Source organism: Phoca vitulina, unplaced genomic scaffold (genome assembly GCF_004348235.1).
Source record: "Phoca vitulina isolate PV1807 unplaced genomic scaffold, GSC_HSeal_1.0 scaffold22, whole genome shotgun sequence".
NCBI lineage: Eukaryota > Metazoa > Chordata > Mammalia > Carnivora > Phocidae > Phoca > Phoca vitulina.
In genome coordinates this window covers 14,081,541-14,092,552 of record NW_022589725.1, presented here as the reverse complement: position 1 = coordinate 14,092,552, position 11,012 = coordinate 14,081,541, and the positions used below count along the sequence as shown (strand labels likewise).

At 51.7% G+C, this 11,012-nt stretch overlaps 1 protein-coding gene across 1 annotated transcript; it reads left to right on the top strand.

Moving 5' to 3' along the window:
* Positions 1–4,565: 4,565 nt before the first annotated feature.
* Positions 4,566–10,643, top strand: PDRG1 (p53 and DNA damage regulated 1). The gene is made up of 5 exons (XM_032420006.1): positions 4,566–4,747; positions 6,316–6,391; positions 6,964–7,038; positions 9,000–9,080; positions 9,705–10,643. The coding sequence occupies exons 1-5, from the start codon at positions 4,661–4,663 to the stop codon at positions 9,785–9,787; spliced, it is 402 nt and encodes a 133-aa protein (XP_032275897.1). The 5' UTR covers positions 4,566–4,660; the 3' UTR covers positions 9,788–10,643.
* Positions 10,644–11,012: the final 369 nt, after the last annotated feature.

Sequence of the window (11,012 nt, the reverse complement as noted above, 5' to 3'; positions counted from 1 at the left end):
CCTCAGAAGGGTCCCATCCCCTTTCCGGGCCTCAGTGTCTTCATCTGCCCTACGGGAATCAGGTTTCTGTGTTACTGGGGGGTGTGGGAGGATGAAGTGAGGGCACAGAGGAAGAGCAAATGAATATAAGGATTATTCTCTGGGTCAGGGGAGGAGAAGGAGGGGAGCCCTCCCCTCCACCTGCTAAGCCCACAAGGGCGCAAAGGAAGCAGAGGGAGGGGCTGGGGACCACCCAGGAGAGCAAATAGTCCATCTGTGCGACAGGGGCACGTTGTCAGCAGCTGGGAGGCCTGGCCTGGACTACTCACAGGCCAGAGCCCGTGAGGCAACCACCCAGGCTGCCTGGAGAATTGGGATGTTGAGCGGGCTTCTTGTTCCTCCCAGCCCCAGTGCAGCCACGGTCTTGCTGCCTCTCCAAGCCCCCATCATCACTCTCCCACCCTTAACACCCCACTCCCAGGGCTGTACCCCCCCTTTTAGCCCATCCTAGCCCCACAGCCAGAGAGTGCTTTCACAAAGTAAACTCCATCATGTCCCATACTTCCTCAAAACCTTCCAGTAGCTTCTCACAGATCTATGAACAAAATCCAATCCCCTTACCTTAGCCAACAAGTCCTGGCATGATCTGCCACTCCCACCGCCCACCTCCAGCATAGGGGTTAAGAGCCTGGCGTCAAAGAGAATCTGCCCGGTTTAGAGTTCTGGCTCTTTTCTTCATTCATTCATTCAAAAATGTCTATTGACCACCTACTATGCACCAGGCACTGTTCTAGGCATTTGGGATACATCAGTGACAAATGAGACGAAGATTCCTGCTCTTGTGGACCTTCCTTTCTAGCAGAGGGAGATTAACAGTAAATACAAGTAAGTTAATTACATAACACACTGGAAAGTGACAAATGCTATGAGAACAAGGAGAAAAAGTAGAGCAGAGGAAGTTGATCAGAGTACAGGGAGGGGCAGGGTTTACATTTTAAAATGCAGTAGAGTGGTCAGGGTAGGTCTCACTGAGAAGGTGAAATTTAAGCCAAGACTTGTAGCAAGTGAAGGAGGGAGACAAGCGGACATGAGGGCTGAGGGAAGCAGTAAGGAGAGAGGTGGGAAGTGCCTCAGAGAGGCAGGGCAGGGCAGGCAGGTTCTTGTGGGCCCCGGCAAAGAGTTTGGCTTTTACTAAGTAAGATGGGAGTTTTGGGGGTTTTGACCATAGGGAGTGGGGGAGGCAGGACAGGGAAGGAGAGGAAGCCAAGCAGGCCTTGCAGATGTCATGCGGATGGCAGCTTCAGCCTGATCCCACGGTGGGGACTGTGACGTGTAAGTTATACCTGAGTTATCCACCCACACCCGCACCAGCGTCCCAGGCAAGGAAGGTGGGCTTTCATATCTCTGAGATAATGTATTATAGCTTAGGGGGAAGCTAAGTCACCCCAGGGGGCTCCAGCAGCCTGTGGGCGGTCCTCCCTAAGGAGAGAAGCAAATGCTGGTCACTGAACGCATACCCAAAGATGGCACACAGTAAAAGGGGATCCTAGGGGGACGGGTACAGCATTGCCCTTGTTGGCTCCAGTCCCCAAACACCCAAGTCCCAGCAGCCATTCCCTTTTGGCCTGGGCTTAGGGTGGCTAAAGATTGGGGGCATGCCCAGTGTGACCAGGCAGGGTTTTTCTGGTTAGGGATCACCCTCCCAGGCACCCCCATCCCCAAACCCCTACCCGAGGCTGCAGAGGGATACATCTCCGCAATATCCTGACCATGTGGCAGTCTAGGCTTCCTTCTAGGATTTGAACTAGTTACCCTTGAGTTAGCTCCGTTCATCTTTGAATACTTTGGATTTTAGAAAGTTCTGCTTCGTGTTGAGTCTACTCCTTCATTCCGTAAACATTGGCTGAGCACCCACTGTGTGCCAGGCACCATTCTAAGTTCTAGAGACACAGCAGCGAACAAGATAGATACGGTTTCCGCCCTCGAGCTTACGGCTGGAGAGGGAGCTGATTGGAGAAAAGGATAGCATTTAGGCACAGAGATCGGGGAAGCTGGGGAAGCTGTGTGGGCCTAGAGGAGACTCATGACCCCTGGGAAGATGTGACACCAAGCTGATAAGTGGAGGTGTACCTGGACACAGGTACAAAGGTGCAGGAGAAAATTAATCCAAGCTAATGGAGGAGTGAGTGCAAAGGCCCTGAGACACTCCCCCCCCCCCCCTCCCCGCCCCCCCCACTGCTACTCCCTGGGGCAGTGACCATCCCCCTCTTACTTGGATGGTTGTGGCAGCCTCCTCTCGGGTCTCCCACAGAGGGGCAAAGAAGCTGGGATATGCAGTCACTAACTCTTTTCTCTTCTTGGTTAAGGGCCACTGCTGTGGGCCTTAACTCACCCGCATTCCCCAACTCAACTCGCATCGGTGAGCGGAGAAAGCAGGAAGCCACAGGCTTGTGCACCATCGTCTGCAGCTGACCTCCAGGGAGGGCTTAACGGGTTTGGGCGGGGCACCTACAGCCCCCTCCGTAGAACCGTCTGTTTAATGCCTCCTTCCCCTTTCTGGCCTCATTTCCTACCTTCTTCCCCTTGCTCATTCTGTTCTACCTACACAGGCCTTGCTAGTCTTTCAATTTGCCAAACAAAGCCTCATCTCAGGGCCTTCGAATTTGCTATTCCCTCTGCCTGGAACACTTTTCCCTCAGACATTCACAGGGCTTACCCCTCACCTATTCCACATCTCTGCTCCAGTTCAACCTCTTCAGAGAGCCCTCCCTGACCACCTTGTTGCAAATAGCCCCTCCATCAGTTTTTCTCTACCTTGTCCCGTGCTGTTGTTTTCCGTAACATTTATCCGCCTGACATATATATTTACTTGTTCGTGTGTTCATCGTCTGTCTCTCCTGCCGGACTGGAAGCTTTCTGAGGGCAAGAACCATGTCTGGTTTTTGCTCATGGCAGAAGCCCTATAACAGAGTCAGGGAAGTCAATAAATATTTGTGAAATAGATGGTTCTAAACATAGATGAAACATATGACTTCCCTCCCCAATACTTCCAGTGGCCAAGGGTGCTCTCTAGGGGCCAGTCACAGTCAATTTGGAAGCCTACTTCAACCCTTCCCCATCCAGGCCCATCTGGCAGGGGTCAAGGGTCAGCCTGGTCTATCCCTCTTTGGGCCCGCATGTGGAAGAGACCCAGTCCTGGGATCTAGGCCCCAGGGATGCCTGGTAAGCCCTGTTTCTCTTTTGGCAAAAGTTCCTCCTTCCTTCATAGGACCTGTGCCTGCGTTTCTGAACCAGAAGGTGTTTACACAAAACATCTTGGGTTTGGCGACAAATTCACCCTCAGTGAGGAATCCTTAATGAATCTTCTTCTTTCCCCATGCAGGGCAGCTGAAGGGAAAATTAGCTCTGCCTCTAGCACTTGAAGGAAGCCAAAGGCCAGGCAAAGAGGAAGTGCTACCGGGGCTTCTGGGGCCACAATCTGGGGGAGAGTTTTTTTTTCTAGGGTCCAGAGACAGCTGTGGTATGGAGACCAGAATGCTTCTAGACACACGTTTACTCCCGACTTTCTGTGTGACAAAGCATTGCTCTTCTCCTGGCCTCAGTCTGCAGCTATGAAATGGGCAGTAATAACCCATCTGTACAAAAATTGTGAAATTCAAGTAAGGCAAGGGTTGTAAAAGGGCTTGGTTACAAGGGATCTAATGGAGAATAAAAAGCTGGAATCAGGGAGGCAGGAAGTCAGAATTCTAGTCTCAGGTCTGCTGTTGATTTTGTAAGATCCTCACCACTCTCTGGGCCTCAGCTTTTTCAGCTGTACAATGAAGGGTTTGGGCATGAAGACCTATAGGGAACCTTCTTGTTCTGAAGGGCAACCACATTCCTCCTGCATGCCTCTTCTTGGAGGTCCTTCCAAATCCCATGACCCACGCCAATTTGCTTTCTAGCACTTACAGAACTTCTTTTCTGAGCTGGCACTTCATCGCTCACTGCACATGGTTTTCCAGCCCCTTCCTTGGGTCTAGGTCAACTACTCTGGACATTGGGCCCAAGAAAGGGGCTCAACGAATACTGGTGAAAGCTGAATTTTAAAAATGATTCCTGCCTCCTTCTGATCCTGCAGAGAGACAATGAGGGGGATTTTTATTCACTCCCATTTTATAAATTGGAAACTGAAGGTGTCAGAGGTTAAATATAAGTCACACTGACACATGGGCCTTCTTGGTGTTCCTTAAACAGGGGAAGAATGATTTGTATTACTCCAAAACACTTATCACTGCTCGCCATAGTATGTAACCACTTGTTTGTCATGAACTGTCGGTGTTTCCCACTAGGATGAAGTTGCATGAGGACAGGGACTGTGTTTTGTTCACTGCTGCACCCTCAGCACCTAAAACTGCCTGGCACCTAGCACGTGCTCAAGAAACCGGAAGGGAGGCAGGAGGGGTTAAGAGGCAGCTCTGTGGACTATGCTCTCTGAGCCTGCAGGGGGCGCTCCAGTCCCGCCCCCAAAGCTAGGCCCCGCCTCCCGCGTCCTGTGGACGCTCGAGGGTTGGAGCCTGCGCGCCACTGTTCTTTTAATTGCGCGTGCGCGCCGGAAGTTCTGCCCGTGCTTGTGCGCGGCCGAAGCGGATCTTAAGCTGAGTCGCTGCCGATCTGGGTTGAGTCGGAGCTGCTGGGTACCATGCTATCACCTGAGGCGGAGCGGGTGCTGCGGTACTTGGTGGAGGTGGAAGAACTCGCCGAGGAGGTGCTGGCGGACAAGCGGCAGGTAGGAGGCCCGTCCGCGGCGCTGGGGCCGGGGTTCGGCGGTTGGGGCCTGGCGGCGAGCGCCGTAGGGCCGCGCGCAGGGCCCGGAATCCGGCTCCAGCGCAGGTTCCCAGTGGGCTGGTGGGCTCACGGCCGTGACCATAGACGTGGGGCAGCGGTGAGGCAAGGTGGGCCAGACACCTGGCCCGGCGCCGCGCTTCACGCATTTATTAGCACGTGTTAAGTGCGCGCCTGCTCCGTGCCAAGGATTCCCTGTCTCCATCCTTCCTCCGCCCCTCGCCGTGCCCTCCGGACCCGAGCCATTACCTCTTTGGGTGGTTTACCTGCACACCTTTTTCAAAAGGCAGTTCCTCCTCAGGCCCCGTGCCACTGACCGTGGGTGCACTGTCTTCGCCAAGGCTCTCGGGAGAAGAGGAAAAGAGGCCTGAGTAATCTTGAGATTGGGCAGGTGGGGACGCTTTGTACACCTGCATAGGAAGTCTGGGTCTTGTGCTAATTTAAGTGCTAAGTGTTTGGAGGGAGTTAATGGGGAGAGGGAGAATGATGTAATTGGATTTAGGCTTTAAAAGGATTCTTCTGGCTGCTGTGTGGAGCACAGAATGTAGGGGGGCAAGGGGCCCGTGAGCGGCCACTGCCAAGGTTCCTGCAAGGGATGGGTTGGGGCCAGGGTGGTGGTGATGGAGACGAGTGAATGGGTCAGAGGTATATTTTGGAGTTGGGTTTAGTAGGCCTTGATGATGCTTACATATGGGAGGTGAGGGAGTAGGAGTGAAGAATGATTCATGACTCCTCATCTCCAGTTAGAATAAGTGGATGATTGGCAGGGTATTTACTGAAAAGTGGAAGACTTGGATAAGTGCCCATTAAACACTGCATCAGGGTATGCGGGATGATAATAAAGTAGTGATTAAAATGTCTCAGGCACTTACTGTGTGTCAAGTACTATGCTAGCTCGTTTAGTTCCTGGCTCAGTAACGTGTGAGGTAGGTGCTGTTCATACCTCCATTTCTCAGAAGGTGAAATTCCACAGCTCGCAGTGGCCAGCAGGATTCAAACCTTGGTGTTGCGGAGGCTCCAGAGTCAGCACTCTCAAGAAACTGTTCTGCCTCCTTACTTCCTTAGCAGCTTCTGTGGTGTTAGTACCATCTCAGTGCCCCCCACCCCTGCTGTTGCTGTCTAGTATCATTGGGCTTCTTGTGATACTAGGTCAGAATGAGCTGGAGGAGCTTGTCCAGGGAGAAGTTTCTACTCCCCTGGTGATTCTGAAATGCCCTGAAGCTTGAGCATTAGCACTCCAGTGAATAATAACGAATTACCCGTTTAATCAGCAAACATTTCCCCAGCACCTTCTCTGTGGGGAGAACACCTGCACAGAGCATTGTCTTTAAAGACCTGGAAACTGAATAGGGGAAGAAATACATTTACACGAGTGTGTTTTAGGCGTGACATTGGAAGAAACCCAGGAATGATGCCTTGTCTCTATTGGGTTTTAATAGCCCCTGGTCTGTTGGGAGGTGATGGTTTGAGGCAAGAGGGAGCTGAGTTCCCTCCTGCCCCTGTGCTTTGCAGATTGTGGACCTGGACACCAAAAGAAATCAGAACCGGGAGGGCCTACGGGCCCTGCAGAAGGATCTCAGCCTCTCTGGTAAGTCAAGGTTTTGTCACTGCAGCCCTGGAGGTGTGTTGTTTTCCTTCTAAGGCTTTCAGCTTGTCCCTAATAGAGACAGAAAACTACACATGTGTGACACAGCCTGTGGAGATGAGGGAGAAAATGTTACAGGTCTGACACTGGTCTGCTTGCTGTTCTAACACCCCAAGCAAATTACTGATCTTTGCTGTTCCTGATTCCCTTGCCTGGCTCACTCTTTCCTCAGATGGCTGCAGGGCTCATGCCTCGCTTTCTTCAGATCTCTGCGCAAATGTTACATAATCAGTGAGGCCTTGTCAGACCATCTGGTAAAGTAACAAGGTCCTCCCCTTCTCTGGCATCCCCCATCCCTCTTACTCTGCTTTATTTTTCTCCAGAGTACTTAGCCTTATCAGGGCCTCACGGATCGTATCTTTGCTTATTTATTCCTTCTCCTCCACTATATCATAAGCCCAATGAGGGCAGAAACTTTGTCTTGTTCTGCTGTGTTTTCAGCATCTAAAACAATGCCTGGCAGAGAGTAAGTGCTCAAAAATATTTGTTGAAAGAGTGACCATTTGCCATTTCAGAAGATGTGATGGTTTGCTTCGGGAGCATGTTTATCAAGATGCCTCACCCTCAAACGAAGGAAATGATTGAGAAAGGTAAGACCTTCTGGGGATGGGTCAGGGACACGTCTCCCCCTGCCAGCCTCGGTCTTAACCCAGAGCTGAGAGTCAGACTGTGGGCCATTTGATGAGTGGCAGCTCTGTTATAGGGCTCAGACAGGTGTGGGTTTTAATCCTTGCTCTGCCACTCTGAGTTATTTCCTCATCTCTGAAGGAGGGGATGCATCTCCAGAGCACATTTGTGAAGTGGGGATAAAAGTGTGTGCGTACTTATCAGTGCTTGTTTATCAGTGAGGAACAAGCTGGGCCACAAATACAGAAAACCCAACAAATGGAGGCTTAGGAAATCTGGTTCTGTTTTTTTCGTCAGTTGTCCAGAGGTGGGGAGTCAAGGACTGGCACGGACGCTCAGCAAGTCACCTTCACGTATTCTTGGAGCGGCTGTGTCATCATTGCAGGCCTTATGTCCACAGGCCAGGCTGCAGGAACGGCAGAGGGCCAGCTTTCTCCATACATGGCCTTGCCTTCTATTTCCAAATAATGCTGTCCTCCTCAGAGACTGCTGACATCTCATAGGCCAGAACTAAGTCACGTGCTGCTGCCCCCCCCATAGCTGCAAGGGAGCCTGGCAGAGTGCGCTTTTATCTTTCACATCACCTGCCATAGAGCCAGTGGAGGTTTGGGGAGAGCGAGCCTCTAGGGTCTGCCAAGGCCTAGGCACTCGACATGTTACTCAAATCTTCATAACCACGATCCTGGAGGCTCTTTGGAGAAGCATCATAAAGGCAAAAAGTCAAGGTGCAGATGGGTCCTTGGCTGGAAAAAGGAAAAATTATGCATGTTTCCTCTTTCCCCACCCTTGAAAATGTGTGTGCCAAGAGAACCAGCAAGGTCGCCTCTGTCCCTGAAGGCAGAATCTCCCTATCCCTGTTGAAATAAAATTTTAGCAAAGGAGACTATATCAGCTTAGAGAAGTTTCCAGCTTCCTGTTGAAAAATGCACACTAATGTTATGGTTCTAAAATTAAGAGTTGTTATTGCATGTGAGTGATGGGCTGCAGGCCACTCAGGCTGAGCTTTCAGAGGGGGTCACTTGCCTGGGTTCAGGATCTGGTCGTCAGCTGTCTTGGCCCACAAATGTGGTCTTGTCACCATACGCAGAAGGGTTCTGGGACATTATCATCACTGGTTCTCAGGGGTCGATGTGAGCTAAATAAGCTCATAAGAGACCAGGGTCGGTCATTTACCATGAGTACTAAAACCGTTGCCCAGGCGAGAGGGCTCGGCTGCTTGGGGCTTCTCCCTATCAGAAAGAATGAAAATCTGTGGGGAAAACAGACTAGCCAGCATGTCATCGTGAGCAGGTGGAGTCGGGTGACATTAGGCAGTTGTGTCACCAAGCTTTGTAGCCTCTACTTCCTCATAGTGCAGTTTGTGTTCACGTGCGATCCATCTTGGCAAGATAATCTTTTCTGTTCATGGTGAATTAGGTTAAGCTTGAGCATCAGGCTTGCCCATTGATTGTTTAGGTCACATATTACCACCGTCATGTTGTTTAAAAACCGCTCACCTTGATGGACTTGGGTTTGTAAGATTCCTTAGCCACACATTTTCCAGCCATCTTGGATGGGCTGGGTCTAGGTTCTTCATTCTGGTCTGATGTTTCAATTTTCTGTAATTTCATTGTGGGAGGGGGACCTAAAGTCCAGATATTACCCACCACCACCACCACTGAGCAGCCCGAGGTACTTTGAATAATGAAAATAGGTCAGTGGACAGGGTGCTCAGTCCTGTCCTGGGCTCACTCAGCCATCTTGGGCAGATCACCTCCCTTCTCTAGCTCTTTAGTTCCTTCCTCAGTTGGTCTCTGAAGTCCCCTTCTTCCTGAATGCCAGGAGCCCTTGCTTTCAAGGAGGCTAGGCAGAAGCTGACGTCCCCAGCTGCCTTCGGGTCACTGTGTCTAGTATAACCCCATCCTCCGCCCACCTCATTTTTCAGATCAGGATCACCTGGATAAAGAAATAGAGAAACTCCGGAAACGACTTAAAGTGAAGGTCAACCGCCTCTTTGAGGCCCAAGGTATGGGCCTGGAGGGAACTGGAAACCAGGAGGGGAGAGAACTGTCAATGTCAGCATGGACTTTGCAGAGCACGGTTGGGAAGCCCCTCCCAGGTGGGCAGGCGAGGGCCTGGGCAGCATGTGGGCCGTGTAGAGGCTGTGGGCAGGGGCAGCGGTCATAGCCGCCCAGAGATGGAATGGGCAAGGAGGGTTGCGGGGTCTTATTCCTGTCAGGAGTCTTTTTCCTGCCATAAGAGGAACAGCCTGGGGTATCTCACATGATATCCTAGGGCGTGGTATAGGAACCAGGACAGCTCTGACTGAGGGGACGCAGAAGGCCTTAGTCAGATGGTCAAGCTCAGAGCTGAACTTCTGGGTAAACCTAACCACTCCAGATTGGTCACAGGTCTGGCAGAAATCGGTAGGTTTCTGGGCAGCAGAGTCGTGACTCTGCAGGTCCTTGGTGATTCAGGTGCCTCGTCCAGTGCATTGCAGAATTTGAGGCCCTTCCCTGTTAGACCTTAAGGCCAAGTGTTTGGCAGCATGAATGCAGCATAAGCCCCTTTCCTGGGCCTGACTCCAGGGCCAGCAGGAGGTTGGACAACAGGAGGCCCAACTTGCTGATGGATTGTTTTCTCCCCCTAGGCAAACCAGAGTTGAAGGGTTTTAACCTGAACCCCCTCAACCAGGATGAACTTAAAGCTCTCAAGATCATCTTAAAAGGATGAAACTCAAGAACCAAGATGGGGTACCAAAGACAGCTTCTCCTCCTCCCCCCCCCCCCCCCAGCGGTCATGGAGGACCCAGGACTCTCCAGCTTTATAACCTGCAAGGACATGATCTACCCTATTAGGAGATAGGCGTCAGGAATCTGAGCATGAGAAGCCTCTGTCTGTGGGGATTGCTGCTCTGTGACGGCAGGAGGGAGCCCTCAGCCTGCCAGTGTCTGCTGGGTCCGACCACTGGAGCTGGATGGACACAAGACCCATTGATAGGCCCCGGCAGCCACCAGTGGGGGGTGGGGGCCGTGCCTGTGAGGGTGTGAGAATGACCACAGCAGGCACTTTTAACAAGGGCCTGCTGTTCAGATGGGCCCCTGGCAGCCGCGGGGAGCATCATTCCTGCATTCCTTTCAGGAAGAGGGGCATTCTCAAGCAGCATGTAGTGGAATTGGAATAAAGCGGGCGGCTCACAGGTGGTTTCTGAATGAAGGGCAGAATCTTGGTGCTTCGTAGTTCACCTCAGCCTTCTGTGGGGCACACGCCATTCCCCACCATGGCCTCCACTTTGGCCCTTTTTTCCTGCTTGTCCCTGGGATGGAGCCCAGTGTGGATGCTGCGTCTCAGACTCATGCACCTGCTATTTAGTCAGGAAGGCCTTACAGAGTCCTGTACCACGGATGGGGGAGGGAGCTGCCTCTTCACGTGGCCCTCCGCCACCTCTGAAGGCAGGGCCCGGGCCAGACTGCTCAGAGTTCCCGCCCGCCCGCCCTCAGCGGTCTCAGATCCGGGGGTGAATGTGCTGTGAGGACAGCACTGTGTGTTTCATGTTCTTTGAGGGCTTAATAAACGTTTCCTAAATGAATGAACAGTAGCTTCTGTTCTTTACCTCATCTCGGCCTTAATTGAGGGCACACTGCCTTGAGGACACCACCTGCAAAGGGACAGGGGCTCCTGCTGGGAAATGATAGCAGGACTCGACAGGCAGTAACAATGATGGTGGCCTCACCTGGCCCCCTCGCTCCACTTGGCTCCAGACCATAATGATATGGGAACATAGGCTGGTATGGCCAGATCTTAACATTTTGTGTTGTTTTTTTTCCAAGAGGAGCTAGAAATTTGGATTTTTAAGTTGAATCTTCTGTCTTTTAAATATTGCTAATGCAGAAGTTTTTAAAGACTTGGGTGTTGGCCAAACAGAATACTTTACATAAGGCACATTTGACCCATACCT

Bases quoted from the DNA above. Each gene is read 5' to 3' on its own strand.
- PDRG1 (XM_032420006.1), top strand. From the start codon at position 4,661: ATGCTATCACCTGAGGCGGAGCGGGTGCTGCGGTACTTGGTGGAGGTG. The intron at 4,748-6,315 runs GTAGGAGGCCCG...TGTGCTTTGCAG, and splicing joins TGCTGGCGGACAAGCGGCAG to ATTGTGGACCTGGACACCAA. The intron at 6,392-6,963 runs GTAAGTCAAGGT...TTGCCATTTCAG, and splicing joins GAAGGATCTCAGCCTCTCTG to AAGATGTGATGGTTTGCTTC.